The following is a 22,909-nucleotide window of genomic DNA, read 5'->3' as shown; positions in this document are numbered from 1 at the left end:
GAGGATGGGCCCATAATGAGAAATATATAAACCAGAATTAGGGACATATATACCAGGATGGGGATCATATATACCAGTATGAAGGTTCATATATACCAGGATGGGAGACATATACACCACCATGGAGGACATTTATATACCTGGATGGGGGACATATAAACAAGGGATAGAGACATACAGTTAGGTCCAGAAATATTTGGACAGTGACATAAGTTTTGTTATTTTAGCTGTTTACAAAAACATGTTCAGAAATACAATTATATATATAATATGGGCTGAAAGTGCACACTCCCAGCTGCAATATGAGAGTTTTCACATCCAAATCAGAGAAAGGGTTTAGGAATCATAGCTCTGTAATGCATAGCCTCCTCTTTTTCAAGGGACCAAAAGTAATTGGACAAGGGACTCTAAGGGCTGCAATTAACTCTGAAGGCGTCTCCCTCATTAACCTGTAATCAATGAAGTAGTTAAAAGGTCTGGGGTTGATTACAGGTGTGTGGTTTTGCATTTGGAAGCTGTTGCTGTGACCAGACAACATGCGGTCTAAGGAACTCTCAATTGAGGTGAAGCAGAACATCCTGAGGCCGAAAAAAAAGAAAAAATCCATCAGAGAGATAGCAGACATGCTTGGAGTAGCAAAATCAACAGTCGGGTACATTCTGAGAAAAAAGGAATTGACTGGTGAGCTTGGGAACTCAAAAAGGCCTGGGCGTCCACGGATGACAAAAGTGGTGGATGATCGCCACATACTTTCTTTGGTGAAGAAGAACCCATTCACAGCATCAACTGAAGTCCAGAACACTCTCAGTGAAGTAGGTGTATCTGTCTCTAAGTCAACAGTAAAGAGAAGACTCCATGAAAGTAAATACAAACGGTTCACATCTAGATGCAAACCATTCATCAATTCCAAAAATAGATAGGCCAGAGTTAAATTTGCTGAAAAACACCTCATGAAGCCAGCTCAGTTCTGGAAAAGTATTCTATGGACAGATGAGACAAAGATCAACCTGTACCAGAATGATGGGATGAAAAAAGTTTGGAGAAGAAAGGGAACGGCACATGATCCAAGGCACACCACATCCTCTGTAAAACATGGTGGAGGCAACGTGATGGCATGGGCATGCATGGCTTTCAATGGCACTGGGTCACTTGTGTTTATTGATGACATAACAGCAGACAAGAGTAGCCGGATGAATTCTGAAGTGTACCGGGATATACTTTCAGCCCAGATTCAGCCAAATGCCGCAAAGTTGATCGGACGGCGCTTCATAGTACAGATGGACAATGACCCCAAGCATACAGCCAAAGCTACCCAGGAGTTCATGAGTGCTAAAAAGTGGAACATTCTGCAATGGCCAGGTCAATCACCAGATCTTAACCCAATTGAGCATGCATTTCACTTGCTCAAATCCAGACTTAAGACGGAAAGACCCACAAACAAGCAAGACCTGAAGGCTGCGGCTGTAAAGGCCTGGCAAAGCATTAAGAAGGAGGAAACCCAGCGTTTGGTGATGTCCATGGGTTCCAGACTTAAGGCAGTGATTGCCTCCAAAGGATTCGCAACAACATATTGAAAATACAAATATTTTGTTTGGGTTTGGTTTATTTGTCCAATTACTTTTGACCTCCTAAAATGTGTAGTGTTTGTAAAGAAATGTGTACAATTCCTACAATTTCTATCAGATATTTTTGTTCAAACCTTCAAATTAAATGTTACAATCTGCACTTGAATTCTGTTGTAGAGGTTTCATTTCAAATCCAATGTGGTGGCATGCAGAGCCCAACTCGCGAAAATTGTGTCACTGTCCAAATATTTCTGGACCTAACTGTATATACCAGGATTGTAGACATATACACCAGGATGGATGAAATACCGTATATACCTGTACGGGGCATGGGATGGCGGTCATTGGCACAGAATTGTTGGGTATTACTCCCATTAAAAAGTGTCAACAGCAGATCCACCATAACAGTGCATCAGAACCATATTTTTGCTTCAATTTTTTTATCTATCTATATCCCTAATCTAAAACTTAGATATTATGGTCCAGTGCAACTTATTGTCTGAAAAATATGATATATAATAATGTTTCCATTTTGTCAGATAATACAACTTTACTACCTTTTCTAATTTCAGCTGGCACTGCATGTTTTTTCTTTGGTTCTTCAGGTTCTTCACTTTTTGGAGTCTCTGCAGAAAATTTATAAGTTAAAGATCAAGCAGTATTTGTTACATTTTGGAATATTTTTATACAATAATGTTTAGATTTGTTTTAGAGTAGGTTCTACTGGTAATTTATGTGTTTCTCTGCTGCTAGTAGCACTTTGTTTTTTTCAGTAGAGTGTTTGTAGTAGAATTTAATTTACAATTACAATTTATAAATTGATAAATAATAACTAGAGTTGAAAATATTGATTTGATACAAATTAAATTTGTGTCAAAATGCATGAAATACGCTGATGCCAACCGACATTTTCCAGTTCAAATGTTGTGAATTATCCCCAAAAATGCCTTCTTCCCTTTTAAATATTGAAGTAGATTACATCAGATACAGAAAGCTGACTTGACCTTAGGCACGACCACACAGGCCTCTTTATAATAATGCTTTGTAGCTATGACATAAAATTGGACATTGTCGCAAATCAGGATGGACTATCATTGCCTGTATAAAAGCTGCAGCAGGAAATACAGCAGTCATTTTAGCATAATTTAGGATAGTGTGGGAATGTCAAGGTCACAGCTCAGCAATAAAGGAAGGAAAAGACCATAAACATGTATTCAACTTAAGCACTAGGAAAGATGAGTGTAGTAATCTGCAAATAATACTAAAATTCAATCAAAAGGTGGGAGAGAAGTAACAGAGGTGTGAGGAATAGTGTCAGTGTGATTGATCAGTGAAATAGACTTGCTGGCATTAGTGCTGAGCGAGTAGTTAACTATTTGTACTCGCTATGCTGTTAGCGAGTACTGTCCGCTACTTGCATATTCGTTACGAGTAGTGGGCGCAATGTATTTCAATGGGAAATACTCGCTAAGAAGCGAGTAACCCGAAAACCATACTTTTCATGCGAGAAGAGAATAGCATGGCTTTTGGGTTACTCACTACTTAGCAAGTATTTATCATTGACTTACCTTGCACCCACTACTCATAACAAATATGCGAGTAGCGGACAGTACTCGCTAACAGCATAGCGAGTATGAATAGTCAACTACTTGCTCAACATATGCTGGCATCTATCCTGTTGCAGTGGAATTACAATTGCATATTTTTTTCCTTAATTCTTAGTGCTTCATAAATAAACAAAGTAGCCCAAAATAATAAAAAAAAAATCTGAAATTAGTGTCAGTTAGAGACAGTGTGCTTACTTTTCATAGGCAACTGAATTGAGGTTTTGGTTTATTATTTAATCTTTCTTGTGAAGAGTGGTATAAATTATTTAAAAAAAAATACAAAAGAAATTTCCCCAAAACCAAAACATTTCACTGTGACTATCTACATCACATAGTGTATGGGTTATAAAAAAAAATTTGGGCACATCTATTTTACTACTCAAATTTTGCAACCATACAAGCCCCACCAGTAGAGTGCCCTGTTGCAAATGCTGGCTTTTTTGATGTGTTCCTATATAATGTTTATTACATCAATTTTGAGAAGGGGTTGATTTTTGTCACAGAGGACCTTTTACCAAATGTTTCTGAACTCATCTTGCTCATTTTAACTACTTAGCTTCCTGAATATACTAAACTGGCTCTTCCACCAAATTTTTCATGTTGAACTGGACACAGGATGTAATAGTGGCTGCAGAGAAGAATAACAATTTTTTTTCCTTTCACCTCTTCACCTAATGAGTTAACTTTTTTAGTAGGTGTTATCAGAGAGCTTTCACTGGAAATGTGTACTTCTTCCCCCTAAATGATGCTTACTAGGGATGATCAAATGCATCAAATATTTGGCTTCACAAATATTTGCCGAATAGTTCTCCGCTATTCGACTATTCACGAATATTCAATGCGCAATGTAAGTCTATGGGAAATCCGATTAACAACTATTCAGAACTATTCAGGCTTCCCATAGACTTACATTGCGCATCAAATATTCGCATAGCGGCAACCTATTCGTCGGATGTTCGCAAAGCCGAATATTTGAGGTATTCGATCATCCCTAATGCTTACCAATCATTAGCAGACAACAACATTCATAGAAAAGAAGAACACTCCCCCTCAATAGCTTAGAGCAGATTTCTCAGTGTGTGAGATATAATGTGAGATATAATGATATAGCTCTAATTTCCTAGTCTGCAAAGATAAAGAAATGGAAAGGTGCTCCTCTGTGAAGCTATTGGCAGGTAAGTGGAGAATGTAATATCAGTTACACTGACCTTATAATGTTGTGCTGACAGGCACAACACTGCAGCAGCACATGTGAAGGGTTCACCGGAAGGTGATCCAGGTAGAGATTATTCCAGCCTGAGATCCTCGCTGCCGCCGTCCTCCACTCCATTGGAATGATATCCCCCTTTGTCAGCTGCTGATTCTTAGATCGCGTTGCTGCATTGGCCACCCACCCACTGCATCCCAGGAGCTAATTAGACCACAATTCAAATGCAAAAAAGGCGGTAATCCGGGCGCTGCGCAGATCAAACCATATGCACCTGATCAAGTGGAGGTACTGTCCCGGAAACGCGTTGTGCGATTAAAGTGTTAAACCACCTGGTCGGTGTTGGTGTGGTTGGATCTGCACAGCGCCTGGATTACCGCCCTTTTTTGCATTTGAATTGTGGTCTAATTTCCTCGTCTAACCTTCTGCATGAGTCAGTGAGGGGGGAAGAGGCAGTGAAGCTGAATTTAGCTGAGTCACACTACAAACTTCTATTACTTCTACTTATTACTGATTGTATGATATATAATCACATTTATCTCTGCAGTGCTGTGACAAATTGTAATTGCTCTACAGCGAGATGAGGGCAATCATTAAATATCACATAGGAGCCTGTCTCACGAAGATGATGTTACCTCTGACAGTAACACTACAAGTCAGAGTTATGCAAAGAACAGTCTTCCAGTTCAATAAGTAATCAACTTACTTTTTTGGACAATCTTTTAGTTTAAAAATACATTACAAGTATGGTTCTGTGCTGTATTATTAAATAAACTGTTGGTTACTACCAGGTTACTTTCATTTCTATGGTAAGGTGACATTAACACAAACACAGCCTTAGTAATGTCAAAGAGTTTTAAAAGACTAGAATTCGGATACAGTCCTTGTTGACCTTAGCATATTACACACATCTTTTCAAGACAATTAAAGGCTTACAGTTTGAAATTCATGGTAAAATAATACTCTATGAATCCCATTATTTTAGAAAATGTTGACATCTCTAATAATAATGGTTATAAATTGTCAGGTAATATAACATTACTTTTCTGTGGTTTTGCTGGCAATTCAGTTTTTGTTAAGGGTTCCACTTGCTCTTTTCGTTTTTTAATTGGAGTCTCTGTAGAAGATTTATAAAAAAAAGTTTTATAAACTATACATTATATTTTTCAAACTGATATATAAAAATGTTTATGTTTGTCATTAACTGCTCTACCTCTTTCAGGGGCAGCATGCAGATCAGGTTTTTTCTTTGGTTTTGATGGTTCTTCATGTTTTTTCTTTTCAGTCTCTATAAAAGGATCATGAAAAATGTTATTATTTATACTGTACTTAGATTTTTAGTTGTAAATTGCTGCTAAACTTTATTGCTAAAATCACATGAGGCAATTTAAATAATAAAAACCAGATGGTGCATTAAACACATGAACATATAAAAAAATATTAAGAATAATATGAAATGCTATTTAAAAAAAAGAAAATCATTGTTTTAAATGTCATACATACTTCCAGAGGACATTAACATTCAACAGCATTGCTAAATGTTCCTTTTTTTTAAAACTTTATAATCGAAACTCTTCATTATGTTGTTTTTAATTTGTTGATGATTTTTTTTTTTTCATAAACAATTATTGATTGCTGTAGCCAGCCTCTTTTTAAGGGGGAAGTTAGTGCGCCATCACAGCGACGTCACACAGCGGCCCGCCAATAGAAGCAGAGGGGCGGAGACCAGCCGCATTAATGACACGCCCACCTCATTGCCGGAGGATGCAGGAACGCTGTTGTTCGTCAGTCCCGGGGTGTCACATGTAGCGATGTGTGCTGCCTCGGGAACGATGAACAACCTGCGTCCTGCACCAGCAACGATATTTGGGAAATGAACGAAGTGTCAACGATCAACGATTTGGTGAGTACTTGTGATCGTTAGCGGTCGCTCATACATGTCACACGCAACGACGTCGCTAACGAGGCCGGATGTGCGTCACGAATTTCGTGACCCCAACGATATCTCGTTAGCGATGTTGTTGCGTGTAAAGCAGCTTTTAGGCTCTGCAATAAGCAGAGTCTAATATGTTGTGTGACAAAATAAAAGTGACAGGTTTAATACAATGCAATACTATAGTTTATGCAATTTCATATATTTTCATAAATAAATGCAAAACATATTTCTATAAATATACCACTAAAATAAATTACAATGTGTCACAAGCATTCAAACATTATTAATATATAATATGACACATCAAATTTTCCAGTGGAGCTCTGTCATTATGACCAAAATTGGCGACAATAGGAAAGGGTTAAACACATAATAAAAGTTTTTTATGACAGCTTTAACTACCTTTCTTGGTTTGCGCTGGTATCTCAGTTTTTTATGGAAGTCTCTGGAAAAAAATCCCCAGTATACACCACAATAAAGATAAAGAACACAATATTGCAGATTTATCAAGGTATTTGTGTAAGCACTTGTTTACTGCACATGATCTACTCCATTAAACAATTAATGATTAGCAATATATGTGCAAATTGGCAGTCATGTAATGTAGCCTATTTAACAAGCAGACTGAATATTCAGTATACATAGGCTGACAATGTTCTTTGTAGAAAGTGAACTCTTTTTGAATTTTTTGTCAGTCCAAAAACTTATTTAATCTAATGCCCCTGGTGAGTCTAAGGACACTTTTGCACACTGCGGTTTTAATTCTTATTTTTCGTCTATAAACTTGTATGGTGAGCATGAAAAAATGCATGGAAAAAAATAAAAAATCCACTGCATTTTTAACCCCTTGACCACATGGCGGTTTTAAATTTTAGAAATTTGAAACTCATGCATGTCACACCAATATAGTGACCTGTTCTTGCATTTGGCTTTTTAGACATTTGCCTACCTAGTATTTCTTGTTATATTCTTTTTGGTAAGTGTTAAATTTGTGGTTGAAATGATTTTGAAAAGTAACATTTGTACCTATACTGTACTTTTGCTGGGATCCTTTTCCTGCAGAGGGTTAATATTAAAAATCTGAGTCTGCTCCCAAAAAAAAGATATGTTTCAATAGCATGCTAAAAATCCTTTATTGCTATATTTTTTAACTAAAATCTGTTGCTGATTACAAAAAAGGATACTTTTTTAAAGACTAGTTAAAACGCCATTTCTTCTTCATTTTCCAAACAACAAACCTGTTGTTACTTCCTAAAATCTAAGAAAAAGACTGATGGCAAATCCTGTGCCATCAGTCTTTTTCTTAGATAGCAGGGTTATGCCTTCTGATTGAGCACTCCTGCTCTTCAGCCTCAGGCGATTTTAATTCTCCATTTGCAGATTCCTGTCCACCCATAAATTGGAGGTCTTTGTAACCCAAAGAGAGGCATTAGTTTGTTAGGGACCCAAAAAAAAGGAGGTCGCCTTGCTGGTGGCTGTTGGGTTCACATAAAATTGGACATTTTTGTGAGCTAAGTATCTCAATTTTTACATGTTTTTTCATAACAGTAATGCATGTCTATATTCCCATATTCATTGTTCCAAATTTCTTAGCATTGCAGTATGCAACTATCTCCTTTTTGTTACTTCCTAAAAAGGGATAATTTTATAACACTGATTGACAAAAAGCCATGACTTTTTCCTCAAACAATGTATATAAACACTTGCAAGACAAACATCTGTCTGTAAAAAATGGATCATTTTTGGAACTTTATTTATTTTGAGAAGCATAAAACGTCAAACAGTGCAGTATGCTACTAAAAAGGTTGCTGTTTAGTGCTATGCTTTCATTAAAGGCTGTAAAATGTGTTAGATAAGAGACCTCACAGTGGTATGTTTACACCTGAGGACAAGTGTGACTAAGGGTACCTTCACACTTTAGCGATGCAGCACCGATCCAACCAGCGATCTGACCTGGTCAGGATCTCTGCTGCATCGCTACATGGTCGCTGGTGAGCTGTCAAACAGGCAGATCTCACCAGCGACCAGTGACCAGCCCCCAGCCAGCAGCGACGTGCAAGCGACGCTGCGCTTGCACAGAGCCGGGGTCTGGAAGCTGCGGACACTGGTAACTAAGGTAAACATCGGGTATGGTTACCCGATGTTTACCTTAGTTACCAGCTCACACTGCTTAACTTAGCGTGTGCAGGGAGAAGGAGCCGGCACTGGCAGCATGAGAGCTGCGGAGGCTGGTAACGAAGGTAAATATCGGGTAACCACCTTGATTACCCGATGTTTACCTTGGTTACAGCTTACCGCAGGCTGTCAGACGCCGGCTCCTGCTCCCTTCACATTCAGGATTGTTGCTCTCTCGCTGTCACACACAGCGATGTGTGCTTATCAGCGGGAGAAACAATAAAAAAACGAACCAGCACTGTGTGTAACGAGCAGCGATCTCACAGCAGGGGCCAGATCGCTGCTCAGTGTCATACACAGGGAGATCGCTAATGAGGTCACAAAAAACGTGACTCAGCAGCGATCTCAGTAGCGATCTCGCTGTGTGTGAAGTACCCCTAAACAACTGAAACTTGTTTGCTGATCAGTGGTCACTTAGTTGCCTGTTTACACAGTTAAGGCCCCGTCACACTAAGCAACATCGCTAGCAACATCGCTGCTAATGAACAACTTTTGCGATGTTGCTAGCTATGTTGCTGTGTGTGACATCCAGCAACAACCTGGCCCCTGCTGTGAGGTCGTTGGTTGTTGCTGAATGTCCAGGGCCATTTTTTAGTTGTTGCTCCCCCGCTGTGAAGCACACATCGCTGTGTGTGACAGCGAGACAGCAACAACTAAATTTGCAGGCAGCAGGAGCAGGCTTCTGCGGAGGCTGGTAACCACAGTAAACATCGGGTAACCAAGAAGCCCTGTCCTTGGTTACCCGATATTTACCTTCGTTACCAGCCTCCGCCGCTCTCACTGTCAGTGCCGGCTCCTGCTCTGTGCACATGTAGCTGCAGGACACATCGGGTTAATTAACCCGATGTGTACTGTAGCTAGGAGAGCAGGGAAGCGCTGTGCGCTGCTCCCTGCTCTGTGCACATGTAGCTGCAGTACACATCGGGTAATTAACCCGATGTGTGCTGTAACTAGGAGAGCAGGGAGCCAGCGCTAAGAGGTGTGCGCTGCTCCCTGCTCTCTGCACGTGTAGCTGCGTGCGCTGGTAACCAAGGTAAATATCGGATTGGTTACCCGATATTTACCTTAGTTACCAAGCGCAGCATCTTTCACGTGGCGATGGGGGCTGGTCACTGGTTGCTGGTGAGCTCACCAGCAACTCGTGTAGCGACGCTCCAGCGATCCCTGCCAGGTCAGGTTGCTGGTGGGATCGCTGGAGCGTCGCAGTGTGACATCTCACCAGCAACCTCCTAGCAACTTACCAGCGATCCCTATCGTTGTTGGGATCGCTGGTAAGTTGTTTAGTGTGACTGGACCTTTAGACTAAAGGCCCAGTCACACACAACGACTTACCAGCGATCCCGAAAACGATGTGACCTGATAGAGATCGCAGGTAAGTTGTTGGGAGGTCGCAGGTGAGATGTCACACAGTCAGATCTTACCAGTGATGCAGGAACAATACAGGTCGCAGTAGCAACCTGTATAACGATCTCAGCAGTCACTGTGACCCTGTCACACAGTGTCAAACACAGCGATGTGTCCTGCCCAGCAGGACATCACCTTTGAAGAAAATGGCCTGGACCATTCTGCAACGACTAGAGATCTCACAGCAGGGGCCTGATCGCTGGTAGGTATCACACATAACAAGATCGCTAACGGGATCGCTACTGCGTCACAGAAACCGTGACTCAGCTGCAATCTCGCTAGCGATCTCATTATGTGTGACGGTACCTTAAAGGCCCAGTCACACACAGAGATAAATCTTTGGCAGATCTGTGGTTGCAGTGAAATCATGGACATATTGTTCCATTTGTACACAGCCACAAACCTGGCACTGATTGTCCACAATTTCCCTGTAATCACAGATCTGCCGCAGATTTATCTCTGGGTGTGACAGGGCCTTATGGTTCAGATGTAGTCTCATGATCTGTAATATATCATTCAGTGTGCATTGGTTGCCATTGTTATCAGCAGCACAAGCTTTAAAAGGATGATGTGCTGCTGGGAACTATTTTGGAAAAAGAACCAAAGATAAAGTTACCTAATGAACAAAACATTTTGCATTATGGTCATTCTTCATAGAAAGTCATGACAGCAGCTGAAAGCTATTAGTAATTAGAAAGCAATACTGCCACTTAGTTAAAAATAATGAGTTAGTTCAACTGATGGACTATAAAAAGGTGTCTCATTACTAAGGTGCCACATAAGAAACATCTCATGATGGGTAAAAAAAGTGAGCTGTCTCAAAAACTTTGCAAACTTATTGTTCCAAAACAGACTGATAACATAGTATACAGAATTTCTAAACTAATAAAGATTCATGTGAGCACTGTTAGGGCCATAATCTGAAAGTGCAAGACATCAGACAGGAGTAAAAACAAAATATCCATGAGCCAATGATCACCTGTGGAAATCTACAGAAAGACCTGGAATCAGGGAATCAGCAGGTAATAATGATTTCAATTTCCATGCCCTGTATGCACACTCACAACAAATGACTTCTTGGCAGAATAACAAGCATGTACAAGTTTAAAGTTTGCTCAATAACATTTATACAAGTTTGTGAAATACTTGAAGAATATACTGTGGTCAGTTGTGACCAAAATTGTAGTCTTTAGATGTCATTATACACATCATGTTGTTTAGAGGCCTTTAACAAATACCAACAGTGAAGATCTGAACTTCATGGTGTGGGGCTGTTTTTTAGCATACAGCACTGGCAAACTTCATATAGTTGAAGTAAGGATGAATGGACAAACATAACTATACATTTTTAATAAAATTCTGGTGTCATCTACCAGGATGTTGAAGATGAAAAGAGGGTGGACATTTCAGCAAGAAAATGATCCCAAACACACAGCCAAAAATTTCTCAATTGGTTTCTCCAAACACAATGCCTCTTAAAGCTATCATCATAAACATAGGCTTTTGTATGAAAAATCTATCTATCTACATATCTGTCTATCTAAGAAAATATAATCATAGAAAATCACCACTATTGCAGGTACCGGGTGCAAGGCTTTACCGCAACATTCCACAAGTTGTGTTGTATATCAAAAAATTAGAAAAATAAAGGCAGCACTCCAGATTTTTAGTGAGAAAAACGTGAAAAAGTTCACCTTGAACTGAAACGTTGCCAGGTTCATTAAAGCCTTTTCTCACTAAATGCTGGAGTGCGGCCTTTATTTTTCTATTTTTGGATATCTATCTATCTATCTATCTATCTAAATATCTGCATGCAGTTTGAGATCAACATTTTACATATCATCACCTTTCTTTGGTTTTGTTGGCCTTTTTGCTTCTGTTTTCATTTTTTCTACTAAAAAAAATCAATATGCAAATGTTATGATTTATTGTGGCAGCGGTATACTAAAATAGTTGTAATAGATATCATAAAAGCTTATATGATATCACATATAAATTAAACATTTTCCTAATCTATATTTACTAGGTCAATTATCATTTAGTATCTTGAATTATTTTTTTTTAAAAACTTGATGATTACAGTGGCAAGAATCAATATTTCAAACAGGACTGTAAACTAAGAATGAGCTTATATTATTTATGACTTCACTTTCATGCTGGCATAGCAAAGTGCTATATTTTCATACACTGTAATGTAAGATTACCTTTCTTTGCTTCAGTTCTTTCTTCAGGCTTTTTAACTGTTTAGGAAGAAGATATTACTGTGTTATTTCTTTGCACAAAGTTCTGTATTATAATAATAATAATAATAATAATAATAATAATAATAATAATAAAATTGAACAACCAAATAAATCTAATTTATTTACAGCAGTAAGGATTTATTAGTCTGCACTGTAATGCTTAACATTGATATTAATCTTATTTTTTATGTGTGGGCAATAGTGATGGGCAAACTTGCTCGACACAGCTAGGTATTTGATCAAACATCAAGTTGCTCGAGTCCTGCTAATTGCTCGAGTACCCATTCTGTTACCTGCCCAGCCACCACAGTCCTCTTTATCAGCAGGTAGAAGACATCGCCCGGCCACTTCTGCTCCTTTTTCCTGTCCACAGTCCATTCACATGGGTGTAGCTGGCATCGTCTATCAACTTCCATTCTGTGTGCACAGTCCAAATTTTCTCCCCGGCTAAAAGTAACTGTGCGGTTACTTGCTCTCGAGTCCCTTTTCCAGAAAATAAATATCTTTCTTTTTCAGAATAGGAACTTGAGTGGAACCAACTGCATTGTTCCTTTAACCGAGGTAAACATTTGTACAGTGCATACGGAACCAAAGTTGCTGGGCGATGCCAGCTGCACAAAGATGATAGGGACCATGGTGGCTGAGAAGATGAACAGAAGTTGCTAGGCAATTTCATTTTCTTGTGGATCATGTGGTTGCTGGGGGCTGTTTCAGGGCAGGTAACAGAACAGGGACTAGAGAAAAACATGCTCGGGTCAACCAGTAACTGCTATTGTGCTTGGTACTCGAGCCAAGCATTTCTGAGATTCTAACAAACTCGATTTGAGTACCAAGCTCCTGAACACTTTTGTGATCGCTCATCACTAAATCTAAAGTACAAAATTCTGTGCTAAGAAATTAATGATGGGCAAGCATGCTCACCACTGGTCAATACTTTATCGAGCATCAGGTTGCTTGGTGCTTCTAGTGCTCGGCCGAGTATTTTGGGTACTTGGCTGTGTTGTTCATGAAATATCAAACATAAAGTACAGGTTTACTTCACTGAATAATTCAAGAGAGCACCTCAGTGAGAGCCACTTGCAACCTCTGAATGGCTCTCACTGGGGGCAAAAAGGAAGTTTTCAGATGTAGTGTGCCCAAAAAAACCCCAAAACCTTCACCCTTCCTCCCTAGGAAACTGTTTCATTTATGGCTGGCTGAATGTGGGCGCAGAGAGCAAGGAGCTGCAAATTTGGTGCAGTAATCTGATGTAGACATTTCAGCACCAAATTTGCATCTCCTGGCAGAATACCACACTGAAACGGTGTCAAAAGTATTTTTGTGCATTCTTTTGATAAGAGATGCAAATTTGGCGCTGGATTTTATACACCAAATTCCAACACCAAATCTGCATCTCCTGGCAAAAAAATCATATCAATATCGCATCAATACCGCATGTGTATTGATGTGTTTTTTGCCAGAAAGTGCAGATTTGATGCAGGAATTTGGTGTATAAATTTCATCACCAAATCTGCATCTCTTGGCCAAAAACCCCCCACTGTTTTCTGCCAGAAGATGCAGGTGTGATTGAACTCAATTCAGCTGAGGTGAGGTCACTGAGTTCAATGAGGTCACCTGAGGTGAGCTTACCTGCGGGCACAGGTGGGGTACCATGGGAACCTCCAGCTGTGACCGCACATAAACTCAGTGATGTCACTGCTCACAGCTGTGGCTCAATCAGCCTCTGCTTGCAGCTGCAGCATGTGGTCATATTCTGTGCCTGTGCACTGCAAATTCAGGCTGAAGCAGAGGCGAGATCATTGTGGGACCTTGTTTGTATTACGACAGATCTGGTTATTTATGGGGTTTATAAATTAGAGAAAGAGCATGGGTTTCCTTGTGTTTTATTTCAAATAAAGGATTTTTAAGTGGGTTTGTTTCTTTTAACTAACAGGATTAGAAATCTGGAGGTCTCATAGACCCATACAAATTACTAATCTAGGGCTTGGTGGTGGCTGTGTACTTATATTGCCCGAATTGCCACTGCAAAAGGGCAATTGGATGAACCGGTAACAGTACCAGTATTCTTGCATCTAATGGCTGCGACAATTCTGGGTGGCTGCAGGATGCTATTTTTAGGCTGGGGTGGCCAAATAGCCATGGGTCTCCCGAGCCTGAGAATACCAGCCAACAGCTGTTGGCTTTATTTTGGTTCGGTGTCAAAATTGGGGGGAACCGTATGCCATGTTTTTAAAAATTATTTATTTAAATAATTTTAAAAAGCTGCATGGGGACCTTCATATTTTGATACACAGACAAGATATCAATGCACAGGTAGAGGCTGCAGCCTGTAGCCATATGCTTTATTTATGCTGGTTATCTCTATATGGGGTGACTTACATAATTTTTTTAATTTATTAATTTATTTTTTACACTGTAATCGGGCACACAGACAGCCTCTGTGAGAACAAAAAGAGATGCCGATATGCTGGCAGTCTGACTGCAGCTAGTCACAGACGCTGTCACAGAAAGTGGGTGGAGGAAGCCGTGAATATGCACAAGGGATAATGAACAAACCCGTTACAGCAGTGCTGCAGAGACTGGTATGTCCTGCCATAACCATTTTGCTTTTTTTTTACAGTGATTTCTATGGCCAATCACAGCCATTCCAATACTTAGCATGGCTGCGAAGACTCCGGAATTTCCCACAGCCTAAAAGCTTGCTGATTGGCTGCTCTGCAACCTTTCAACAAATTTATTCTGGTGACAAACCTGATCAGTAAATGGATATACAGCAAAGTCTATATTCGTTGTGCTGCACCAAACACATGGTGTTGGGATGAACACCAAACATTTCCAGTTCAGTTCGCTCATCCTTAGCGTGAGGAATAATTTAATAAGACATTTAATGCAATAATCATTTGGCAGCAAATAACATTTATAGATAGATGTTATTTACACAGCATGTGAGAGTACTGCTTTAATAAGTCTCGGCCCCCTTTATGCTTGTATTTTACAGGTAATTTAATGTAGACATTTCTGTAGTATTGAGAGAAGTGCTTTAACTTAAAGACATGGATATCTGAAAGATTACCTTTTTTCTTTTCTAATTGTTCTTTTACAGCTTTCTTTGCAGGTATTTCTAAAAAAAAAAAGATACTTAAGAACTGAAAGGGTACTAGGATTACAGAAACATGAAAAAACATTAAAGAGGTTATCCAGGATTTATTTTTTGCTATGGGGTTAGGCATATTTTGGCAGGAACTTGCTAACTACATGTCTGTGCTGCCCTGCGATGAATTCTCCTGGCGGTTACAGACTGTTCCTGCTAGTGATTCTCCCGCATCATGTGTTCTCAAATTAACAAAGCAGTTCCTTCTCTTCTGCTCTTCTCTGTTTAGCAGTATTAAATGACAATCAGCTTCCCATTTCGTTAGGCTGAGTTAGCTGTTAACATTACATTAGCAACAACAAAACATAGCAAAAAAGAAGCAACTACACTGTTGATGGGGCATCACAGGAAGTAGGAGACTCTCCAACAGTCCTGGTCCATGACTGCTCTGAGTCAGAAGAAATCATTGCAGGGCAGTTAGCAACTACCTGCCAATAAGTGCTTAGCCCCCTAGGGGAAAAAAGTACCAGATAACCCTTTTTCACCAAGCTACGACATGCATAAGCATAATACTCATAAAATAATATCTGAAGGAAAGCAGTAATAAGTCCTTTTTGCTATTAATCTTATTAAACCATTCTAAATTGCATAAATATATTTTTATAATTAGTGACATAAAATATAATCATTAGTCCAAATGAGAATATCTGAAATAGAGATGAGCGAACCGGTCGCGGTTCGGTTTGAGTTCGGTTCGCCGACGGAGGTCTCGTTCGAGTTCGGTTCGGCGAACCGCTCGAACCGCATAGGAAACAATGGGAGGCAATCACAAACACATAAAAACACCTAGAAAACACACTCAAAGGTGTCCAAAAGGGGACAAACAACTCACAACACAACACAAACACATGAGAAAGTGACAAGAACAAATTCTCATGCGAAAACAAAACAGCATTACGAGGAAAAAGAGGAGGAGACACAAATATATGAGTATATGCAAGGGAACATCGATTCCATTACTGTGCAACTTGAGCCTTGCTCATTTTAGGCTTCCAATCTGGATAAATTGCCTGAGCTCGCCACGTACACTTTGGGGATCTTGTCGTGTCCTGCAGCCAGCGTTCTCTCGGAACCTGTCTTCAGTGCTGCTGGGGGTCTGCTGGCAGATAAGCACACGCATCTGTCCACTGACAATATGGACATGGCTCTCAGAGGACTTTTCTTCCCCTGGGTCATCCAGGGGAGGCGAAAGGCAAGCGTATTTTTGAGAGTGCTTCATGCAAAGCATCTTTTTCATTTTGAAAAGGAGGGTCAACTGATGAGTTGTCATATGCTGAAGGGATAACAAGATCTACAAGGTCCAGACGGTCAGCGGCACCTTTGTGGCAGTCATGGTACGGTGGGGGAGAAGGATTATCAAGGGCGCATAGTCAGCAAAACAGTTGAGGAAGGTGCAGGAGCCCAGGAAGAAATGGAGGACGAACTGGCGATGGGCATGGAAGACTCAGCAGATTAGTGGGAGCTTGCTCACATTTCGGTTGTGCAAGGTTGTGGGGAGAGGGCAGAGGAAGGAGGCACGATTCTCACCTCTCCGCCACCAACACACCAAGGACTTGGTCCTCCTGGATGCTCAAGACACATGAGCGCCTTCTTGCTGCACTACCTACAACATGACCCTCGGATTGTACGAATTCCAAGTCATGCTGACTACTGGGTTGCCACACTGTTAGATCCTCGGTTCAACACAAAATTTTGCGAAATAACTCCTGCCATAGAAAGGGACGCACGTATGCAGGAGTATCAGCAGAAGGTGGTACGCAATCTTACATCTGCTTTTCCACTAAATTCCAGTGGTGCACAGAGTGAATCTCAATGCTTTTTCATCGATAGGAGGAAATGGTCTTACTTGTCCACATCTGAGGGACCGAGGGCTGGCTGCTGTGCTGAGACGGCGTTGAGTACGGTGTCTCTGCAGAGTTGCATTTTTGGTCATATACAAACTGAGTTGAAAAAGGACAGATGCTGGTGGAAAGGGGAACAGGTGTGTTGGAAAGGGTAAAAAAGTTTGTGTCCATGGGTTTGGTGGTTAAGCAACATTAACATTTTCTGAAGAAACAACATCTGGTATGGTGGGACTGGCAGATTTGGATAAGGTGGTATATACTATGTTACCGCTATATAAAAAATATTACGAAGAAAAGAAAGAGAAAGGTATACATCCCAATCGCCATTCGGTGTCCACCATGCTCACAGATGGAAATGGAGAGGTTGGCAACTGGAAGGTTAGGTGGAGGATACAGAGCAGGTTGACTCTGAAACAAATAGTAGCCTAAACCGAGTTAGACGCCACTCGGATCTGGAGACTGGAAGCCCTGTTAGCATCACAGGGTCAGCACTACCACCCAGCCCCGGAACTCACTGTTAACAACACAGGGGCCATTGGGTACGCTGTCCGTGTGCGTAGGGGACACACCTGTTGTCAGCAGGCGCATCAGCAGCAGCAGGCCTGTTTATGCCACTGGGCTGCACTAGCAGGACTGAAAGGACAGGAGCTGTTCTTAAACGTTCTGCGTTACCAACTGTGGTGGCGGCCTGCATCGATGCCCTCTCCCTGCCTACCTCTGGCCTAAAGCCGCAATTGGTTCAACACATGGAGATGTGCTCTGTCGGAGCATAATTAAAGACTGGGCACCTTCTTGTTGGCTATAGTTATATAGTTTTATAGTTTGCTATAAAATTTGCATAGCAAAATGAGCAGGAGGGTGTAATGCAGAGGTGCTATAAATAGCTTGGCACCAGTGGGGCACAAATGGAGTACAACAGACACTTTTTGGATGCCACTAACTGGCAGCATTTTTTGCTATTATTATAGCTTATTAAAAACAGAGCAGGAGGGTGTAATGCAGAGGTGCTAGAAAAAGCTTGGCACCAGTGGGGCACAAATGGAGTACAACAGACACTTTTTGGATGCCACTAACTGGCAGCATTTTTTGCTATTATTATAGCTTATTAAAAACAGAGCAGGAGGGTGTAATGCAGAGGTGCTAGAAAAAGCTTGGCACCAGTGGGGCAGAAATGGAGTACAACAGCCACTTTTTGGATGCCACTATGTTTCATTAGTGTTTGCTAGTATAATAGCTTAGTAAAAATGAGTTTGAGTGTGCAATGCAGAGGTGCTTCAAATAGATTTGCACTAGTAGGACACTAATGGAAGTCCAACAGCCACTTTTAGGATGCCACTAAGTTTCCTCAGTGTTTGCTAGTATAATAGCTTAGAAACAATGAGCTTGAGTATGCAATGCAGAGGTGCTTCAAATAGATTTGCACTAGTGGGACACTAATGGAAGTTCAACAGCCACTTTTAGGATGCCACTAAGTTTCCTCAGTGTTTGCTAGTATAATGGCTTAGTAACAATGAGCTTGAGTGTGCAAAGGGCACGAGGGTACAGTGGCCGGGTTGTGAGTCAGTGTAGAGGAAAGGAAGCCTCACTTTCTATCCCTCCTAATGGTGAAATGCAGCAAGGAACTCCCTGACCTTAGCTATACAGACGCTCTTATCTGTAGCTGTTAAAACCTCTTTCCACGGACCTGACTGTCCCCTATGGCTCTGAGCCTGCTGTTATTAGCCCTTAGAAGGGCTGAAAGAAATTTCTATCCCTATTCTGTATAGCGCTGTGTGTAGAGCGTACACAGCACTATCGGAGACAGGAGCTGCACCTGCTGTGACTGACACCCAGACGCAGAAGGCAGATAATGGCGTCTAGATGGGCAGATCCTATCACACATGCCGTTGCTTCTCTGGCTAAAAGTCCACTTAGCTGTGTGTGTGTCTGGGATTGGCTGACATGCTAGCCTGCCCCACTACACGCGCGCTTAGGGAAGGAAGACAAGAAAAAAAAAAATGGTGATCGCCATTATCCCAGCAGCAGTGATCTGAATGCGCAGTCCCCGCACTCTATACGCTGAAATTTCATAACAGTGTGAGTCACAGAGTGACTTACACTATTACAGCGAATAACCAGCTAGTAATTAGCTTGGCTTTTTGCTGCTAAAACCGTTCTCGAACGTAACTAGAACTATCGAGCTTTTAGCAAAAATCTCGAGTTCTAGTTCTATCTAGAACAGCCCCCAAAATCACACGAACCGCGAACTGGAGAACCACGAACCACAAACCGCGCTCAACTCTAATCTGAAATGAGGGTATCACACTTCAGATTGACCTTTTTAGTAATAAGTGGCATACAAAGATTATGATTATTTTGGTCTTCACCCAATTGACTGTGACTCATACTTTTCTTTGATTTCTCCTGATTTGTCTTTATTAGTCTTACTACAATTAGAATCCTAAATCGTATGACATTAGTAAACCCCTCACCATTCCAGTAGATATAGAAATTCTTGTAGCTGTACCCCTTTTAGTGCAAATTTTTTAAAACACTTTTTATATTTTTGGCTGTAAATTATTTCCTTTAAAAAAAAAATAAATGTTGGCATATTTTATTCTACTGCCCTCTTTATTGTCAAGTTACAACATTTAAAGTGATCCGTAGTCTCACTTCTTCTCTTCATAGACTCGGAGCCACCTAGCTATTGGATTTCATAGCAGTTGTTTTAACTACTTGACTAATTATATTTATGTTTCCAATATTCTCAAATTAGTTACATTTCGATTTAAAATACTAAAAATTAAACTAATGTCTTTAACCCTCCGTCACATACAATAGGCCTGACAGGCACATCTCTTTTATTTTAATTTCTCCTTCCTCACCAGATTGTGAGGAAATCCCCTCCCTCCAGGTAGTCTCCTGTCTCTAGCAGCTCTGTGAAACCTCATACCATAGTTGGATTGCAGAGCTTCAGGAGGACAGATATAACTGCGCTAATCTCTCATTGTATGTGAACACGTCACACTAAATTAGGTTGGTATTTTATGTTTTTATTCATCACATGCTCTGCAAGTGTAATTTTTCTGGGGAAACTTCAGGATCTAATTCTGATTGAATATGTGTTTAATAGTACTTAAGGTACCTTAAAATTAAGTTTGTTTCCATAAATTTTCTTTGTAGAGTTTTTTGACAGAGTCGAACTGGGGACTATTTGGCGGGAGTTTTGAAATGTTTGTATTTCAGAGTTATTAGTTTTATGTTAAGTAAATGGGGTTTTTTTGCACCTGATTATGTGTAGTCTCTTTTATTACATCCTTATGAAGGTCACTGATCACTTTTAGAGCACTGAAATTGCGAACATTAGATATTATAGGTATTTTTCTAGCCTGCGCCTGACAGTCACATTGTATGGGAACTCGTTAGAACCGATATTGTATGTGACGGAGGGTTAAAAAGTAGTCATAACCCATTAATTTTTCCACTTTTTTCACAATACGCTCAAAAACTTAAGTGTATTCTATTAAAATTTTATATGATATACCATTACAAAGTAGCACATATTTCTTAAGTGAATATCTTCATTTTTTCAGCCTAATGATGTTCTTTTTCTAGTCCATTAAGAACTTGTCACACTAAATTTTGCACAACCTTCACTGACTGGCATGAGGCTCTGTTCACATTGCAGATTCTGACACTCCGCCCAATGGTTTCTCTGGTGTCTAGGGGCAACACATATAGACTCGGGCATTGACCTGATGTGTGCTCATTCATTGCAAGTTAGTGGAAGTTAATCTCTGCTAGTCTGCTTGTTAGGTTCCTTTGATCACATATGGTTGAGAGGCCAATCACATCTGTTCCCCTTCTATTTCAGCTGGATTAAATCTATCCATGCCAGCTATTGTTTCTATGTTGGTCTATGTGATGTCCCAGATTCTCTGGTGAAAATTGTCCTATGTGTATGTTTCAGTTGTGCAAATTTATCCCTGTTGTTTTGTAGCTTGTTTCCAACCCTTTTGTTTCCTCCTGAATCTCTTATTGTCTTTACCTATGTGTGTACGTGCTATGTGACAGAATTTTGGTTTTGTGGGTTCATATCAACAGCTTCCAAATGCAAATGCCACACTTGGAGTCAGCTCCAGACCGTTTACCTGCTTAACTGATGATGGATTAATGAGGGAAGAGTCTATGCAACCAAGGAGCTTTTTATATAATTGTGAAATTACTTTTGGTCCCTTAAAAAAGAGATAGCTAGATATTAAAGAGCTGCAATTCTTAAACTCTTATTTTAATTAGTATGTGAATACCTTCAAATTAAAGCTAAAAGTTTGCACTTTAAGACAATTATGATTATATAACTGTATCTTGAATATGTTTTGGTAAACAGCTAAAATGCCAAAACATGTCTCGTTGTCCAAATATTTTTAAACAGTTAAAAGACCACCACATCTATGCAGTTAGTTCGGGAGCTAGAGGGTCTAAAGTTTTATGGATAAGCTTTAATGTTTTCTTCTTGAACTGATATATACCGTATTTTTCGGACCATAAGACGCACTTTTTTCCACCCAAATGTTGGGGGAAAGTTGGGGGTGCGTCTTATGGTCTGACTGTGGCTGCGGGGAATGAGGTGCTGCGGTGGAGCGGGTCATCGGGGGCACGAGCAGACTGTAGCAGCCTGCTGTGACCACGTGGGCCCGCTCATTACATATGCACGCCCATCCTCCCACCCATTTCTCAGCGCAGAAGCCGGCGCTGACAGGTGGGCGGGAGAACGAGCGGGGATGCGCGCATAGTAAAGAGCCGGTCTGCATGATCACCCCTGGCAATTACAGTCTGGGGTGATCATGTGCGGCTGTATTCACTGCTCCCCGCGCGTCATCATCAGCGCGGAGTGCAGTGAATCAGTACACTCACCCGTCCCCGTGTGTGGAGCCATCCCCCTGCTGCACGCGATGTCTTCCTGTCTGTGCCGGTCAGCTGATCTGTGCTGATCAGCTGATCGGCACAGACAGGAAGACATCGCGTGCTGCAGGAGAACGGCCACACACACACACACACGCACGCACGCACGCACACACACACACTGCAGAGAGGAAGATGATCGGTGCTGCAGGGAGTGAGGAACAGGTGAGTATAAACGTTTATTTTTTTTCCCCTGTGCTATAGGTTACAGGCCATATACCAGGATGGTATATGAGCACGATGGAGGCATATAGCAGGATGGGAGTATATGAGCAGGATGGATGGGGGGTATATGAACAGGATGGGGGTGTATGAGCAGGATGGATGGGGTATATCAATAGGATGGGGTATATGAACAGGATGGATGGGGGTATATCAATAGGATGGGGGTATATGAACAGGATGGATGGGGGTATATCAATAGGATGGGGGTATATGAACAGGATGGATGGGGGTATATGAACAGGATGGGGCATATGAACAGGATGGATGGGGGTATATGAACAGGATGGGGGTATATAAACAGGATGGATGGGGGATATATCAATAGGATGGGGCTATATGAACAGGATGGGGTATATGAACAGGATGTATGGGGGAATATGAGCAGGATGCTGGAATATGAGCAGGATAGGGGTATATGAGCAGGACGGGGGTTTATAGCAGGATCATATACAAGGCAGGAGGATCATTACCAGGATGGGGTACCTTAGTAGAGAATTTGGGGACATTACCCCCATAACAGTGTCAGCAGCAGACCCTCGCCCCATAACAGTGTGTCATGACCACATTATTTTGCTTAAAGTTTTATTTTCCTATTTTCCTCCTCTAAAACC

At 40.8% G+C, this 22,909-nt stretch overlaps 1 protein-coding gene across 50 annotated transcripts in view; it reads right to left on the bottom strand.

Annotated features, from left to right (window-relative positions):
• The window catches only part of TRDN (triadin), a 1,152,170-nt gene that overhangs the window by 372,066 nt on the left and 757,195 nt on the right, over positions 1-22,909 (bottom strand). For all 50 annotated transcript variants that reach the window (XM_075339946.1, XM_075339974.1, XM_075339964.1 and 47 more), the window contains 6 exons: positions 15,211-15,258; positions 12,099-12,134; positions 11,741-11,788; positions 5,593-5,667; positions 5,422-5,496; positions 2,123-2,191 (listed from right to left, as the gene is read on the bottom strand). In XM_075339946.1, coding sequence (XP_075196061.1) covers positions 2,123-2,191; positions 5,422-5,496; positions 5,593-5,667; positions 11,741-11,788; positions 12,099-12,134; positions 15,211-15,258 — 351 coding nt within the window. The remainder of the gene's footprint in view (positions 1-2,122; positions 2,192-5,421; positions 5,497-5,592; positions 5,668-11,740; positions 11,789-12,098; positions 12,135-15,210; positions 15,259-22,909) is intronic.

This window comes from Anomaloglossus baeobatrachus, chromosome 3 (assembly GCF_048569485.1).
Source record: "Anomaloglossus baeobatrachus isolate aAnoBae1 chromosome 3, aAnoBae1.hap1, whole genome shotgun sequence".
Lineage (NCBI taxonomy): Eukaryota > Metazoa > Chordata > Amphibia > Anura > Aromobatidae > Anomaloglossus > Anomaloglossus baeobatrachus.
The sequence above is the reverse complement of the archived record's forward strand: the minus strand, read 5'-3'. Positions and strand labels throughout refer to the sequence as shown.